The following is an 18,255-nucleotide window of genomic DNA, read 5'->3' as shown; positions in this document are numbered from 1 at the left end:
AAAGCAACAACACAAAATGCTGGAGGAATTCAGAATCCATGGAAATGAATAGATGTATCACATGGTTACTTTGCATGAAAAGCACTTCATCATCACAGCTATTTCCTACTTTGCTCCTTTCACAGCAGCAACTTTCCCAGGACATATTTGCTTCAATTATAACCAAGGCAGATGCAGAATGATGTCCAAATCTTGGAGTTAAGTTCATAACTCCCCAAAATCTGGAACAGAGGGAGATGGTAAAGCAGGTGGTAAAGAGAGCTTATGGCATGAGGACAGCATAGAGCATTCAAGAATACATGTCGCAAATGGATAAAAATATGCTTAGGAGACACTTGGGGCAGGTGTGCAGTTGTGTTTGCTGCATAGCAGGAAGGATGTGAGAATATCAGAGTGACTGCTGAAGAGATACATCAGATTGTTGCCTGTATCAGAGGAAGGGAAAATGAAAAAAACATAGCAGGAGAATTCAGCCACTCTTCCCATTGAGTCTATTCCACCATTCCATCATGGCTGATTTATCTCCTCTCTCAACCACATTCTCCTGCCTTCAGAAGTCTGGTGGGATCTTCAAAGCCAGAGTTGTCAACATTTCAGGTTAATCAGGACACCTCCAGCTGTTTATTTTTCCTTCAGATTTGAACATTTACTGTGGCTTGTGTCCAATATATTAACACTTCTCACCTTTCACTTAGTCTTTGGGAATTGTTGAAATGTTTCTGTCTTGCTAAGCATAACTAAAAGCCTTTCAGATATTCACGTATCACACACCACTTGGGTCACTGTTGTTTTTTGATCAAACATCCCACTGCCGCCTTCCTCATTTTAATTGTAGTCATTTTTTTTCTGAGGATAGACAGGTCCTAGCTAGGTCTCTGTCAATAAAATGTTGTGGACTTTGATTCTTCTGATTGGGTTCCTAACCTGTGAGTAACAAACAACACTGGACATCTGCGTAAGCAGTGTTGGTTTGGGGTCATGCATAGTTTCCAGAGCAGTGCAGAGCAGTAAATGTAGTCAGTGAAGTTGTCGGAATCTGGTGTTCAGTGAAAACTCCTGGAGGAATTCAATGAGTCAAAAATGTCTGTCAGTGGGGAGGGACTTGACAAAGCTTTGGGTCAAGAATCTGCGGGAAGTCAGAGTGGAGAGGGAGAGGTCTGAGACTGAATTCTCTTGGTAGTTGGAAACTGAGGATGGGTGAAGCATGGCAAGCAAATGGAATGGGGAGGAAAATTGTTGGAGTTTGGAGCTTGGTGACTGGTGGAAGAATATAACAAGAAAAGGGTAATAGAGTGGAGCCAGCTTGGGGGGAGATTACGCCCAGCTGGAGAAATCTCCTGGAGGCAGTTAAGCAGAAATATCAGGTCTCCCATTGCTGGAATCTGATCTCACACTGCAGGGATCCCTATGACTTTTGATGCTATTGTCTTGAAATCGGTGTCAATCCTGGGTCGTTTTCAGTGGGGCAATTAGGAAAGAATATTATGAGATCTGGAGTCAAAGGTGGGTAGGGATGAGAAATTTCTGTCTCATCCATGCTTCCACTGAGAAGGGTCTGTGCATTAGATGACCCCGGTTAAGTTTGTTGAACATAGAAATGCCCATCTTGTGGATGTGTCTGAAAAACATCAAACTCCTTCTCTTACTCAGCCTCAGCATGGATTACCAAAACTTTTTGCAAATTCAATGCCAAATGCTTCTGCAAGTCATTAAACTCAGTCACAATTTCACTTCCTTCTGAAAGGCACCAAACAGATGATGGATTACTCACAAGTTTCTGCCTTTAAACACTCAATGGCCACTTAATCATCTTTCAGGTCAGGAACCCTCCTCAGAAAAGTGGAAGAGTGTCAGTTTACAAAGCAGATCTGGTGTGATGTGTAGGATAAAAGACTATGCAGTTCATTCCCAGGTTATGAATTCCTGACTTAAGGATACTTCTGCATATGAACAAGCTTCTGTAATGTTACTTAATTTAAAATTCCAGTGTACAGATTTAGGTACACAAGAGTTTTATATGGTTTCTGATGGTATGGCCTCCACAGAGCCATGATCTCAACATCACTGAGGCTGTCTGGGATTACCTGGAGAATCAGAAGCAAGTGTGCAGCCAAAGTCTGGAGAAGAACTGTGGCAATCTGCCAGACAAATTTCTGGTAGGTTTTCTTTTAAAGCATCTTGGCTTTACAGAATATTTTTACATATGCCTATAGCGTTTGCACGGTACCATATGTACATAAGTTTGCATGTGATACAAAGATTGTTTGAAGTTACAACAGGGTAAAGACAGGATGGCGTGCTGGATGGAGAATGATTGATGGGGTTTAACACTGAAAAATGGGATGTGATACACTTTGGAGGATCGAGCCTGAAGGCTGGTTAATAGTAGGTTTCTGAGCAATATGGAGGTACAGAATGATATTGGTCTCCAAGTCTGTAGATTCTTCAAAGTTGCTGCACAAGTTGTAAAGGTGTTAAAGCAAGTGTATGATGTATTGGACATCACTAGTTGAGGGACTGAGTTCAAGAGCCAGAAGGTAATGTTACACTCTATAAAACTCTGGTTCAATCATACTTGGAGGACATCACAACGATGTCCCACACTTCGGCCCTTACCCCATCCTCCCATCACCACTACATGGACCGTGTTCCCCTTGTCCTCACATACCACCCCACCAGCCTCTGGATCCAGCATATTATCCTCCGCAACTTACACAACCTTCAACAGGACCCCACCACTAAGCACATCTTTTCTTCTTTACCCCTCTCTGCTTTTTGCAGGGATCATTCCCTCTGCGACTGCATTGTCCACACATCCCTGCCCACAGATCTCCCACCTGGTACTTATTACTGAAAGCATAAGTGCTACACCTGTCCCTACAACTCCTCTCTCACTACCATTCAGGGTCCCAAACTGTCCTTCCAGGTGATGCAACACTTCACTTATGAGTCTGTTGGGGTCATCTATTGCATCCCGTGCTCCCCGTGTGGCCTCCTCTACATCAGTGAGACGCGACACAGATTGGGGGACCATTTTGTTCAGCACCTCCGCTCTGTCTGCCACAACAGACAGGATCTCCCGGTTGCCACCCACTTCAACGCTGCTTCACATTCCCATTCAGATATGTCCGTACATGGCCTCCTCTACTGCCATGATGAGGCCAAACTCAGGTTGGAGGAGCAACACCTCATATAGCGTCTGGGTAGTCTCCAGCCCCTTGGTATGAACATCGAATTCTCCAATTTTCGGTAATTCCCTCCCTCTCCCTTCCCCCATCCCACTTTCACCTTGCCTCCTCTTCTAGCTGCCTATCACCTCTCTCATGATTCTGCCTTTTTCTACTACCCATAATGCTTTCCCCTTACATTCCTTCTTCACCTCTCCAGCCTATCCTCTCTCTGCTTTCCCTCCCCCACCCCTTGATCTTTCCTCTGATTGGTTTTTCACCTGGCACCTTCCACCCTCCCCCCACCTTCTTTATAGGGCCCCTGCCTCCTCCTCCTTCAGTCCTGATGAAGGATCTTGGCCCGAAACGTTGACTGCTCATTTCCACGGATGTTGTCTGACCTGCTGAGTTCACCCGGTGTTACCTGATGGTGGTGATTACCCGGAGATAATTCTAGATGCACTGGTCCGACTTGTAAATCTGAACATTTTCTGCTGCAAAAACGACATTTCACATCAGAAGACAGTGAGAGTAACCAGATTCTGATTCTGAAAGGGACCTTTTCCCTTTCTAAGAACATCCCAAAACAATTCACAAAGTGGATGGTTGGAACCTGCGTTCCCTTTACTTCTCTTACAAAACAGAATTTAGGGAAAAACCAGTAGACGCCTCATGATGTCTAATTGTTCCATCCTCTACCTGCATTGTTCCATCTTTTAAGATCAAAAGAACAGAAAACTGTAAGACAAAATGACATAGAAATAGTATCAGGCCATTCAGCCCATTTAGTATGATTTGCCATGCTATAATGGCTGTTTTATTACCACCCTCAACCACATTTAGCTAGTAACTTTTGACACCCTTACCACTCAATAACCTATCAAACTCCATTTTAAATATACCCAAAGACTTGGCCTCCACAGTCGTCTGTGGAAATGAATTTAGTTTGGCTTAGCATTTATTGTTTTATTCCTCTGTCGTTGTTCACATGAAGGTCAGTTAACTATCAACCGGCTTCAGATTGGTCATATCTGAACATGGTGACAGGAATGATCTCTCAATGTGTAGCATCTGTTGTTACTTCTCGATATTCTGTTTGCTAAGACAAATAAAGAAAACAGAAGTTCTGACCACATCCTTCACTGAGGCTGAACATTACACTGATGACAGCAGTGACTGATGCAATAGAGTCAGCACTCATACTATACAATGTACAGAATTTAAGCAGACACACAATCAAGATTAATATACTGCACTGTTTACCTCTCAGACAAACCCAATGTAACAAAAGCTCTCCGTGTATACTGAATTATTTTATCTTTTATCTATTTATCAATGTGAAATTTAGTGTTTATAAACAATTGCAAAGTCAGCAGGTAAAATTCAGGAAAATGTAAATCAGCCACATTCTTGCATCAGCACAGCCCTCACATGACAATGAAATCAAAAGCAACACACACAAAATGCTGGAGGAACTCAGCAGCTGAGGCAGCGTCTATGGAAGTGAACAGATAGTCAAGGTTTCATACATCTACAGCTAATTTTGCGATACACAGTATGCCGGTGATATGAAACCTGGTTTTGATGCTGATTCTCTATTACTTCTCCAATATGTCTGACACATGAGAACTGTTATCACTTGTACTGAAGCTCTCCTCAGACTTCATTTGTCCCAGGGAATCACACAGCATAAATCTGGATAGATTACACTTTGAGTAACATTGAAATCTCTGACCAGGTGAACAGAGATATTGGGAAGCTAGCTACAGAGAAGGTGAGCAAAGGTGTGCAGTTTCAGGGATCAGGGAGACCATGGGAGTGAGATAGGAAAGATAGAAATGTTCTCTCCTTTGACAAGTGTGAACTCTCCATTTTTCTGTGCTCTATTATTCTGTGGGAAATAGAAACTACAGGGGTTGTCTACTCACACAGATCATTTACTGTCAAGTGGAGTTAATTTACTTTAAGAAAGGATCTGATATGGATTTTACACCATTGTGAATGTGTAAATCCATTAAGAAGCTTTCCTCTCAAATCCAACTGAAGCAAAGTGAAATCCCATCAGAGGTCACAAAATTGTGCTGACAGATGGAATAGAATTCAGAATAGGTGAGCTTTTGAGGTTCAAAGGGAAGAGAGAATGAAGCCAAGTATGTTTGCAGAGTTTGCAGGAAAAGCCCCTTCTACACCTCACTTATTTCCCACTTTGCTCCCTGCTCAGTAGCAAGTTCCCAAAAATTATCGTATCACAGGCAAAAAGCTGGTGGAACTCAGACGACCAGGCAGAATCTATAGAAAAGTGTCAACAATCAACCTTTCAGGCTGAGACCCTTCATCAAGACTCATGTCATGTCTTCTTCATGTGCTGTGTTTGATTGAATTATCATCAAGGTAGGTCCACAAAGATGTAAAAAATCTTGGATTGCAAGTCCATAACTCCCGGAGATTTGGAACAGAGGGAGATGGTAAAGTAGGTGTTAAAGAAAGCTTCTGGCATTGGATGAGCAATGAGCATTCAAGAATTCATGTTGCAGAAGAGATTCACAAGATTGGTGCCCGTATTAGAAGCCCAGAAGACACAAAAGGCATTGAAGAAGAATTAGGCCTTCTCAACCCTATTCTCCTGTTTTCCCCATAACCCTTGATGCCTTTACAAATCAAGAACCTATCAACCTCATGTACTCTGAGGCTGTGCCATCTGCTTGTAGACACACTTACTGCAGGAAATATTCTCTCCATATCCACTCACTTGAGGCCTTTCAATATTCAATAGGTTTCTACGAGATTCCATCTCATTATTCTAAACTCCAGTGAGTATATTTTAAGTCAAGGAAAAAATAAAACTTCTGGATGAACTTCTGGAATCATGTGGGATCTGTGGAGGCAGAGTGGTCAACATTTCAGATTAATCCCCTGTTTCAGGACACCCTCAGCTATTTACTGTTCATTCAGAGTAGAACATCTACTGTAGATTGTGTCAAATATTTCAACTCTTTTCACAATTTTGTTCAATTTTTAGCAATTATTTAAGTATTTCTGTTTTGCTAAATATACCAAAAAGCTTTCCAGATTGTCACGTATCAGTTGTGTCACTCTTAATTTTTTGACCTAACTTCCTGCTGTCTTCTTCCTCATTTTTATTTCACAGTTATTTCTCTCTGAGGACAGACAGGTCCTGGCTGGGTCTCTGTGAATAAAAAAAATGTGGACTTCAATTGTCCTGATTGGTTTCCTACCCGGTAAGTGACAAATTTTGCTGGACGTTTGCATAATCAGTGTTGGTTTGGGTGTCATACACCATTTACAGAACAGTACTTGAAAACCCGTAGACACAGAAGATATGAGAAATTGGAGTTCAGAGTGCACCCTGGAGGAACTCAACGGCTCAAGCAGCGTCTGTTAGGGGGAGGGGAATTGGCTAAGATTTTTCTGTGACACTGCCTCAAATGTGAGTGGAGAGTATAAGTAGGAGAGGGGGAAGTGTGAGGTTGGATCCACTAGGGGGTCGGGGACTTAGGAGGGGTGAAGCATGACATGCAACTGGAATGGAGAGGAAAAGGGGTGGACTTTGGAGATGCATAAGAGGAGGAAGCAGATAAGAAGAAAAAGGATATAGTGTGGAGTCAGGTGAGGGAAGAATATATATATATTCTGCTGATGGAATCTAGAGGGTGTTAAGTGGGAACATCAGGTTTATTGGAAACTGATCTCACTCTGCAGGGATCACTACGTAAATGGACTTTATTCTATTGATATCAATGTCTTTCCTGGGCCATTCCAGTGGGGCAATTAGTAAAGAACATTACTAGATGTGGAGTCACAGGTAAACCAGGGTGGGGAGGGATGAGAGATTTCTGTCCTTAAAGGCCTTACTGATCCAGATGGGCTTTTGACAATCTTGTAGTTGATCACTATCATTATGGATATGTTTTTTTTTAACTTTTTTATTGCATTTTTAAATGATTACAAAGTATGAAAAAACAATGTATATAACCCATACCCCCTCCCCTTAACCCCTCCCCCCTAACTGCCCTATAGAAAAAAAAAAGAAAGAAAGAAAGAAAGAAAGAAAGAATGCCTGGTTATTGGAAGATCTCCACATGCTCCATGGAATTCGTAATAGTTTTAAATGTATATTTATTTCTTTCCCCTGAAACATTTTTGAAAATTTGGAGCCCTTATTTACAAAAGACAGGATTAAATATATGGATATGTGGTTTTTAATTCCAGAAATAATAAATTAGATTTAAACACACAGTATATCCCAGCAGAAATTGAAAACACACCTGGATTTCTAGACACTAAAGTGGTAACGACCACTGTTGCACCACCTTCTAAGTACCCATAGAAATATCTGACAGATAGAAATATAACATTTCCATCAGAACCAGAGGGCACAGTTTCAGAGTTCATGAGGAGTTTCTTTCTGCAGCTAATAAACTTGTCATAAGTGAGGAGGAAGTCAGGACATCGGCATCATGGAGAGAACCGAACCATACCCTCACAAATCTCCATGTAGAGTAGCGCTATCTATCCCAAATAAATTGCCTGGGATCTTTGTGGGCATTTGAACGTGCAGCATGATCTGAGGTAATTTATAATTCAATGTTGCAGCTCTCCCTCTAACTGTATTGGATGGTTAACCCTGGTTTCTGCTCAGGACTCTGGAGTGGGAAGTGAACCCACAATGTACTGACACAGGGGAGAGAGCACTGACACAGTAACAGCACTGACTGCACTTCACACCAAAATCATTGGCTGTGGTGTCATGGACGACATGTTGGACGTGACCTGGACCTGTTTTTACCGTGATGTTCAAAGTTAGTTGTTTGAATTAAGTTGTTCTTTCCCCTTCAAATCTGAAGATGCCTCCCTCAGTTTCAGGTGCATTGTGGGCAGAGAAATATGTAAGAGGAGTTGTGGGAAGAGCGATCACAATCGATTGTCACTATGAAGAAAAGTACCGCTCCCACACAAAGTATTGGTGCCATGGATGGACTTTCCAATGTTCAGTTTTAGTGGAAACAAAAGGGCAACACGGACAGAGTGGACGAGTGTCAATCACAGATAACCCAGAATGGAGAATATTTACTGTTACTATGAAGAATCCTCACTCTGGAGATACAGGATGGTACAGCTGTGGATTTACAGAACGAGGTATCGATCCGAAGTTTAGTGTACATTTACAAGTATCTGAAGGTAGGTTTCTCAGTGATTGACTTTGGGCTTTCTGTAAAGTAAATGTCCCATCCATCTTTCCTCTGGGAAGGGTCAGTGCATTAGTTGTCCTGGGAAGTGATGACGTGCCTATCCCAGGTTCGAGCTTGTAGAATGGAGAAATGCCCATTTCATGGATGTGTCCAAAGAACAGCAATCTCCTCCTACTACTGATCAGCCTCTGCACAGATTACAAGATCTTTGTCCAGACCCTGCCCATCCCTCACTATCTCTGCATTAATATCAGTGCCAAATGTTTCCCTGTCTACAGCAGGTCACTGAACCCAGTCACAATTTCATTTTCTCCTGACAGTCTCCATACACGTGTCGAAATACTCAATGGCCAATTCCTTAGGACCCTCCTCTGCCTAATAAAGTGGCCACTGAGTTTATTGTTATGGTCTTCTGCTGCTATGGCCGATTCATTTCAAGGTTCGATGTGTTGTGTGTCCAGATGCTCTTCTGCACACCACTGACATAAAATGTGGTTATCTGTATTTTTGTCATCTTTCTGTCAGCTAGAACCAGTCTGGCCATTCATCTCTGACCTTGTCAGGGCACTGGAGAAGGGATCCATTCGCAGATCTGGCACCGTGCACACAGTGATATTAATTGAGTACAAATCCCGAGTTACAAACAAAGTCAGTGTCAAAGTTCAGGCAGAAACCAACACATCCAGATAAATCCAAAAACCAGAATCGGGAAACAGGCAGAGTCGATAGTCAGACAGACAGAGTACAGATACGAATAGTGGAAAGGCTCAGGAAAATTCACTGGCACAATCTGGCAACAAACAGGTGACAACACAGGGTTAAAGTACACTGAGCAATAAGCAGAGAGGCAGATGATAGGTGGAGTACAATGAGACAGAAGTGGCAGCAAAACAGGTAATAATGAGAAACAGATGAGAGGGGAGTTCTCAGTGATACAGTGGCCGGAGTAGAGCAGGAGCGGGGACAGGAGCACATGGGGCATGAACACAGACAACAGCACATGACAATACAAAACCAGACTCTGACAGCTAGTAGGAAAACACACAAAGAGACAAAGTTCAACTGGAGGTAATGACAGACCTCTCTCATTGACAAGGCATTTTGCTCACATAATTGCTGATCACTGGATATTTCTTGTTTTTCACCATTCTCTGTAAACTCTAGTGACTGTTGTGCATGAAAATCCCAGCACATCAACAGTTTTTGAGATACTCAAACCTCCCCTTCTGGCACCAACTATGATTCCATGATGAAAGCCACTAAGATCACATTTCCTCCCCATTCTGATGATTGGCCTAACAACAACTGAACCTCTTAACTATGTCTTCCTGCTTTTATGGACTGTGTTGTTGCCAGATGATAGATTAATTAGATATTTGCATTAACAAGCAGGTGAACAGGAGTACCTAATAAAGTGGCAGAAGAGTGTTTGATTTTCAGATGTTCATTCAGTGTCTGATTGTTGAATTCCTTTCCACAGAACCTGTGTCTGTTCCTTTGCTTCGATATCCATCACCAGCAAATAATTCACATCTCAGAGGCTTAGTCTCTCTTTCCTGTGAGTCTTCCCAGGGATCCCTTCCCATTCATTACAGATGGTATGAACAAACCTCATCTGGACATACAAAGATCTCAGATACAAATGAACTGAATCTATGCTGTAAATCTTTCAACCACCAGCACCATCTATATTACTGCAGTGCTTCGAATTGGCTTGGAGCAAGATCCAGTGCAATGGTTAATATGACAGTTTTCAACAACGGAGAGATCTGCAGTTATGTGACAGAAATCAATGGCACCAGTAAGTTCTAATTTTAAGGGGGGATACATTTAAATAATTATTCAAGGTACTCTGTTACATGTGCTCTTATACTTCTAGTGAGGGTAATGAATTTCTTTGCATTTGTAGAGCTACACATTGCAGCTTCCATGGGGTGGAAATAAAATGTGTCAACAGTTAAGTCTGTCATTTCCTCCTGGAAAACGTGGAGCATCTCAAACATAATTGGTCTAGCAAATCTAGACAAATTGAGAGCATTCCATTCATACTTCTGGCTTCAGCTCTGAAAAAGCTAGAAGAGCTGTTAAGTTGTGAGACATTGATACTGTCATAAAAACAAAAGGAAGGACAGACAGACAGATATCCTTTATTGAGCCTGAGGGAAATTGGGCATAATTGGACATTGCAATTGGGAATTGGACATAAAATATATCAAATATATGGTGGGAATGACAGAAATTCGGCAATGTCAGGGGGCAGAAGTGAATGTTTTCACTTTTACTAAGGAGAAGATGCTCAGGGTGGTCGATAAGTCACCTGGATCAGATGGACTACACCCAGGTTTCAGGAAGAGGGAAGTGAAGGCATTAGTGGTTATCTTTGAAAAATAACCAGACTCTGGAAATATCATTTCACAGTTTAAGAAGGAAGGGAGGCAAAGGAAGGGAAATTGTAGACAATGCTCCAGATTAGATGTGGAAAAGTTGTTTCCCATGGTGGGAGTGTTGATAACAAAGGGGCACAGCCTCAGGATAGAGGGACGTCCTTTCAAACCAGAGATGCAGAGATATTTCTTTATCCAAAGGGTGGTGAATTTGTGGAATTTTTTGCCACATGCAGCTGTGGAGGCCAGGTCACTGGGTGTATTTAAAGCAGAGAGTGATAGGTTCTTGACTGGACATGTCATCAAAGGTTACGAGGAGAAGGCTGGGAACTGGGGTTGAGGAGGAGATTGAATAAAAGGATCAGCCATGATTGAATGGCGGAGCAGTCTCGCTGGGCCAGGTGGCCTAATTCTGCTCCTTTGTCTTATGGTCTTTCATTGAGACGTATACAATATGTTTTTTTAATAATAAATTTAATTTTCTCTTCTGAGAATGATACAACAATTTGATCAACATTAAATAAGAATTAATTGAAATTGAGTATATTTGCAAACAATACTCAAAGGCCTTAAAGTTGAATGAACAATAGAATTAAAAGTTGGGTGTTGAACAAAATGAGTGTTTGCAGCTTGATGCAGCTTACAATGGTCAGTGGGGTGTGAATCTGCAAATAGAAGTTGCTACTTTTCTCAGAAATGACATGTAACTGTAACCCGTGGATGTACATTTAGCCTCGGAGCATGAAGGGAGCTATTTGCAAAAGTGAGAGTAATCACTGCATGATAAGAAAGTTAGAAATATTAGAAGATTCTTTGTAGTCAGATAATGATGTGGTATCGAATAACATTTTTCATACAGTGGATGAGGAAGTAATAAGACCAAAGGCCACATTTATATGAATGAATGTAGCAGGTCACTATTACACAAGTTTCAACCTCCTTTCCAATGGCAGCAGTGAGAGAAAGGCATGGCCTTGATGGTAGCAGTCCTTGAAGATGGATGATGATTTCTCATGGCAGTGTTCCTTGTAGACTTTTATCTGTATTTCTTCTGCCTGAATTTATAAACAATTATCTGTTCTGCATTTTATAGACGCTGGGCTGAGTCATTAAATCAAAGCAGTTGAATCTTGATAAAAAGTAAAGAAATCACACGGATTCTGAGTCCTGAAAACCCACTTATCTTTTCCTTGTAGATGGAGTTGTAAGATGTGACTCAAAAAATTGTGTATCCTAGTTCACTGAGCCTCTAAGCAAAAGTGTAGAAAGATTGAACTCAAATGAATCCTATGATGAGCAGTTTCAAGCACAGAACATTTATTTGATAGGATTGGGTTAAGTTCAAAGTTCAAAATACATTTATTCTAGAATGTATACCATATACAGCCTTGAAATTTGTCTTCTTACAGGCAGCCATAAAACAAAGAAATCCAATAGAACCTATTGAAAAAAGACCATCAAACACCCAAATTGCAGAGAAAAAAAAAACAAATCATGTAAATAGTAAGAGTAAGCAAATAACATTCAGGACTGAATTTCATACAAGTGAGTCCACGGCCATGATCTAGGACCCATTAGTTGCAGGTCACAGCCTCAGTTCAGTGCAGAGACAAGTAACCCTTGAGGAGCAGTTGGCTTCACATGAGCCCATCCCTCTTGTCCAGTCCTGTCATCCTGATCTTTTCAAACTGGCCTGCTACTGAATTCAGCCAAGCAGCAGGTTGTTCCTCACTCTCGGACCCAGTCCCTGCCTCTTCAATGCACTCTCATGCCTGGGTCCTGCTGCCCCGATTTGGCTCATACTCGACCTTTCCATTCTGGACCAAAGCTTAAATAGGTCAGACATTGACTCGTTCCTTGCTCTTGGGCCACAGATATTGTGTGCAGATTTGGTCCGATGAAAGATTTTCTTATTATGGAAGGAGGCAAGCAAAGGATCAGCAGACTGATTTCTGGAGATCATCGGGTTTATTGCAAGGCAGAAAGTAAGTAATCATCAATAATAGAGAAAAGGTGATGAAAAATTGATGTGATTGAAAACCAATAAATCTCCAGGCTCTGATACTCTACATCCCAGAGAACATGAAGAATTGGCATGAGAAAAATAGAGATGCATTATTGGCCATTTCTTCCCAATGGATTGGAGAGAAGCTAACAATTCTATTTTAAAAAGGAGGTAGAGAGAAAAGAGGGAATTACAGAGCAATTAGCCTGACATTGGTATCAGGAAATGTGCTGAAGAGGGCAAAAGACAAATCCAATGTATTAGATTGGCTTTGTGATTTTTTTATGCCCAGTATAAATTCCTCCATTTCTATCTGTTAGATATCCTATATTGTTAATTAACCGTCTCTTCATATACCTATTGAAGTTTCCATGTAGGTGTATACATTCCCTACAAACTGTCTCATATATTTTCAATGTTTTAATCGATTAACTTGTTTTGTTTTCAATTGTAAACTACTTCAAATACTCAGTTTTGCTGCTTTTGATGAACATGACACATTTCCTTGGATCTAACTGATTGACAGACATGTTTTGAGTGTTCTGTTTGATCGTCTAAAAACTTCTGAGGGGATCTCTGTAATGCATGAAATATTCCCTGAGGGATGGATGGAGTTCATTTTAAAAGGGATGTTTCACAGGCTGCAGGGTCTGGAATGGGGGCAATTCCAGGAGAATATTGATCATCATTTTGATCTTGTACGTAAATGTATTTCACTGTGCAGTTTGAACAGATGTTTCAAAAATGAAGAGCTTTATTCAAATCTCTGAGTGCTCATTGGAGGGGTAGAAACTCTCCCACCAGCAGGAGAATCAGAGAAATTATATGATGGAAAATTAGTGCCAAGATTTAATGACAGATCCTGTGAATGAGATATCTGTCACTAGTGCAAACGCAGAGTGCCAGACATAAAGTTTACACACATGTTCTTCCAGTTACTACATGGGTTCCTCCTGGTGCTTGGGTCTCCTCCCCTGCTCAAAAACACAAGTGTTAGCATTAGTAATGTATAGGCAACCTACTTTGGCACTGGAAGCATGGAACATTTGCAGGCTGATCCCAGAACAAAGCAAGAAACTGAATTTTACTTTCTTTCAACAGGGCCGATTCATTTCTGTGAAAATACTGTGAATGGAATAATTACAGTTGCACAAAACAAAGAATCTACAAATAAAGTGTAAAGTATAAGGTTCTCTCTACAGGTCATTTCATACAGACCCATTTGGGAGAGAAATTTGTTTCACTTTAACTGATGATAAACATGTTTGACATAATTAACTTCAATGAAATCATTTATTGGAAACTGAGTATTCCTGATGTTCTTGTGCAGTTGTCACAGATAATTTTCTTACACTAAATATTTAATAATTAAAGTATAGCAGTTGAAGCTCATGTTCTGAGTTATAAAGTCACTGTTATAGACTAGAACAACAGGACCCTCAGCCTGACACGCCCAAGCCAACCAAGAGTCTAGACAGTCACAAAACAAAGAAAACCATGGAAACCATTCAAAGAAGAGGTTCGGCTATGTTGTCTGTCAGAGAAGAAACCACCAATCAATCCTACTGTGCAGCAGTTCCGATGAAATGTTTGTAAAGGAATATGGTAGTATTCCCGAATGACCTGGACAGTAGTTACGCTTTAACCAACATAACTATCATTGGCCATGATCACATTTCTACTTGTGAGAGCTTGGAGTGAACAGATTGGCTGTTGCAATTTACCACACTGTCAACGGTGTCTAAAGTTCATTTTCTGAGCTGCAGAAATCCTGAGCTCATGAAAAATGTGTAAATGCCAGACTTTACAAATGGCCAAGAATAAGTGATGAACCAGCACTGACTCTTTCCTATTCTTTACCACAGATCCACTGTGTTCAGTGTTGTTGGGATTCTACTCATCCTGCTTGTTGTTTGTCTACTTTGCTACCTGAAGAGAAAAAACAGGGGTAGGTTTGTTTTTTCCTTTAATTATTTCACGATGAATATGATAGCCAGCTGCTGAATTTTATGGAACTTGATTCGGCTGCAGTCAACAAAAAGCCAGGATTAGAGTGCCAATGTGTGGGTTTACAACACATGAATGAATTGATTAATTAAGATCAATATACTCAAAGAGCTTCAATTATTTTCTTCAATTTCATTAGTTGCCTTTCACTGTCCCAAATATAACTAAATGGTGGAAATTGTTAAAGAATTGTAATATTATTGTAATTTGCCCAAATAGTTCCCTAGTTCCTTTTTAAGCTCTTCTCTTGCTGAGCTTCTGTGAAACACCCAGGACCAGTTTAGTCTGTTGGTGCTGTGAAGCAACATGCTGTTGTTGTATATTTAGTAGCGGGTCCTCACTAAGGATCACAGCCACTAAGTCAAAAGCTGTTATTAAACATTCAGGAAATTTAACCTCTGCAAGCTGATTGAAACAATCAGGGTTAATATAAAGGGTGAAAACTGAGGGTGATCTGGTAGTTGTCTGCAAGAGTATCAAATTGTTTTACAGAATAAAGGTATTCTATGTGAACAGAATGAGCCATTAACATAAGATAGTTAATTAAAAACTCCAGGAATTTAAAACCTTAAGAGCATATGGTGTAAGAGCTGAATTAGGCCATTTGGCCCATCAATATTGCCCCACCCTTCAATCATGGCTGTTTTATTTCCTCCTCACGCAATTTTCCTACCTTCTCCCCATAACCTTTCACACTCTCAAATTTCATATTCATCAGTCATAAAATAGAACTTGGATTTTTTTTCAGGAAATGGCCACGATGGTAGAAAATGTCACTTCTGCAGATCTACACCATGTTCGAAACAATGAGGCAGCTGCCCAGTTGGCTAACAATGAAAATGGAATTGTGTATGCAAAAGTGGAATATACAGGGAAATCTGAAGCATTACACTCTGTTACTGATGTGGACAACGTCAACTATGCAGATATCAAATTCGAATATCAACCAGCAATACTCAAACGGAAATCTTTCTCTCCTGGTGATCCACAGGACTTGGAATAAGTTTGATAAAGTAATTATGTGGATCAGTGAAGGCAGAATAGTTATGCTTGGTGGCCATCTTACACTTGTACACCTGCTTGTTAACAGAAACACCTAAACAGCCAATCATGTGGCGGCAACTACATAACAGCACGCATATCGGCTAATGAGTTACTGTCACATTCCTATCAGATTGAACCAGTCTCGCTATTGTCCGCTACTGGACCTCAGTTTACTTTCTGATCCTTTGGGTTCTTCCGGGATTCAGGAATGATGAACAATCTTGAATCTAATGATCATCTATTTTAAAGTACAAACAATCATAGAAATACTATGCAAACTAAATAAAGAGCTAAGAAGTAAATGAACAGCAATGGATGCAAAGACAAAAAGATGGCATATCTGAAAAATATATTACTTTTAAAGTTAGGATTAGGAATGTTCCTTCAACAGAAATAAATTAGTTAATGGGCTACATAATTCAAACAATTACATCACGTGGGTAATGGGCTAATACTTTGCCAATGAAAAAAGAAGGTGGTGATAAACGATCACTTTAACTGCAATACCACTTTCTGCCAGTGAGTGTGGAAAAGCCAGCACATACTGTGAAAAATGAATACTGAAAAGTACAAATCTTATAAAAAGTATTGTTAAAAAAACACTAGTTTACAAGACCTTTGACCTCTCTCATAAACAAGCATTTGCATGCACAGAAATGGCACTCAATGGATTTTTTTTGTTTATCGCTGATGTCACATTTCTTCTCAATTCGTCTAAATGAAACTGAACCTCTTAATCATATGTTTTTATGCAATGAATTCCTGCCATATGATTGGCTGATTAGTTACTTGAATTTATGAGCTGAGGTGTACCTAATAACGTGGCCACTGGGCATAATTCTTCTACCTTAATCAATCCACATAATTACTTTGTCAAGCTTTTTTCTGAGCTGCTTCTTCCACACCCCCCACGTTCCAGTTCCCTTCATCAGCAAGTATGACCTATTGGCAATGAGGGCCTGACTAGATATCCTCTGTTGCACCACTGGTGTTTGGGGCAGCAATGGAGGTCCAAAAAGTGTTGTTTTACCTGAACTGAACCCCAAAACTGGAGGACCTGTGAACCACGCTTAGCCTGGCCTCTACCATTTGACCTGTTTGGCAAGATGACCAGACCAAGAGCCAAAACAGTGCTTGAATCCAGCCAACATAGTTCTCTGGGTCATTGAGGCACACAAACCTCCAAACCATGACATGGTTTTGGCCCGCTTGGAGGCTAGATCATCACTACAAATGTCAAAATGCTTTTGTCCCTCAGGGTATAATAACCACCCTGACACCCCACTCCCACCACACCCCCTTCAATCTTAATTTCTTTCAGGAAGTTAAGTAATAACAGAGTGTTTATCATGTTCCCATTATACAGAGCTCTGGTAAGACTGTATCTGGACCACTTTCTACAGGTCTGGTTCTTCCCACCTGAGGAAGGATACACTTACATTAGACTGAGTACAGCCAAAGTTTTCCGAGAAAGATTCATGGGATTTTTAGGAGGCACAGAAGCCTGAAGACACACACTCAGTGTTCCAGAAACAGCTTCTGAACATCAACTCACTATTTATTCCTCTCTTTCTGCATCACTGATTTAATTTAATTTTCCATATTTGTACTTAGGGTAATTCCCAATTTTTTATAATTATGTATATCAATGTACTTCTGAAGTAAAACAACAAATTTCATGACGTAGGGCAGTGATATTAAACTTGATTCTGATTTCCAGCATTCAGCCCACATCTCTCTGAGCCCTGCCCCTCCATGTACCTATCCAGGTGCCTCCTGTACCTGCCTCATCACTTCCTCTGGAAGACTCCACAGCTCAAACCTCTGCTGCCTTGCGGCTATACACACTCATGGGTAAAGCTTGGAGAGGATCTGGAGCTGGAGTCTCTATGCCGGTCCTACGTTGAATTCAATGCTGATCGGCACTGTGATGCCACTTGTGCAAAACTCTATTTGTCTCTGCTGTTCCTTTGGTATTATTAGTTGTGTGGAGAGTGGGAGCCTGGTACACAGGCAACAGCTTGCTTATCACATAGACAGCTGGGATACAACATCCGTGGACAAGCCCAACCAATATTTTTTTTTTCTCAGCTCAAGCTGGTAAAACCAGTGGTACAGCCAGAGTCAAGCTCTATTTATTGGACTATGACTCCAAAGCTGGATAAGGCATGTATGAAGAGTAAGTTATGAAGTCCTTTTATAAGTTTGTACTTTAAAGCAAGATTTTGGTGAAAGGTGTTTGCCACTTGGTTGTGCCCATGTAAGTAATTAGATTGATTTAAACTGTTAAATAATAATATTATCACTTTTAAAATAATTAAGTTATTAATTATTTTTTCTCAGCTCAAGCTGGGTACAGCTGGCTCTCAGCTGTACAGCTGAGGTACAGGAAGAGCCAAACACACTCATTTCTCAATTGCTAAGTACTTTGAGACTAT

The 18,255-nt window shown here is 40.7% G+C and overlaps 1 protein-coding gene across 2 annotated transcripts; it reads left to right on the top strand.

Moving 5' to 3' along the window:
* The first annotated feature begins 2,051 nt into the window (after positions 1-2,051).
* Positions 2,052-17,972, top strand: LOC132381035 (CMRF35-like molecule 7). 2 transcript variants are annotated; one of them, XM_059950147.1, is made up of 6 exons: positions 2,052-2,156; positions 6,316-6,406; positions 8,046-8,366; positions 9,858-10,178; positions 14,632-14,714; positions 15,522-17,972. In XM_059950147.1, the coding sequence occupies exons 2-5, from the start codon at positions 6,370-6,372 to the stop codon at positions 14,697-14,699; spliced, it is 747 nt and encodes a 248-aa protein (XP_059806130.1). In that variant the 5' UTR covers positions 2,052-2,156; positions 6,316-6,369; the 3' UTR covers positions 14,700-14,714; positions 15,522-17,972. The 2 variants fall into 2 exon arrangements, with proteins under 2 accessions (XP_059806130.1, XP_059806129.1); XM_059950146.1 differs by lacking the exons at positions 14,632-14,714; positions 15,522-17,972 and adding an exon at positions 12,636-12,899.
* Positions 17,973-18,255: the final 283 nt, after the last annotated feature.

The sequence above is a fragment of the Hypanus sabinus genome, chromosome 25, assembly GCF_030144855.1.
Source record: "Hypanus sabinus isolate sHypSab1 chromosome 25, sHypSab1.hap1, whole genome shotgun sequence".
Lineage (NCBI taxonomy): Eukaryota > Metazoa > Chordata > Chondrichthyes > Myliobatiformes > Dasyatidae > Hypanus > Hypanus sabinus.
The sequence above is the reverse complement of the archived record's forward strand: the minus strand, read 5'-3'. Positions and strand labels throughout refer to the sequence as shown.

Bases quoted from the DNA above. Each gene is read 5' to 3' on its own strand.
- LOC132381035 (XM_059950146.1), top strand. From the start codon at position 6,370: ATGTGGACTTCAATTGTCCTGATTGGTTTCCTACCCG. The intron at 6,407-8,045 runs GTAAGTGACAAA...TGCCTCCCTCAG, and splicing joins CCTGATTGGTTTCCTACCCG to TTTCAGGTGCATTGTGGGCA. The intron at 8,367-9,857 runs GTAGGTTTCTCA...TCCTTTCCACAG, and splicing joins ACATTTACAAGTATCTGAAG to AACCTGTGTCTGTTCCTTTG.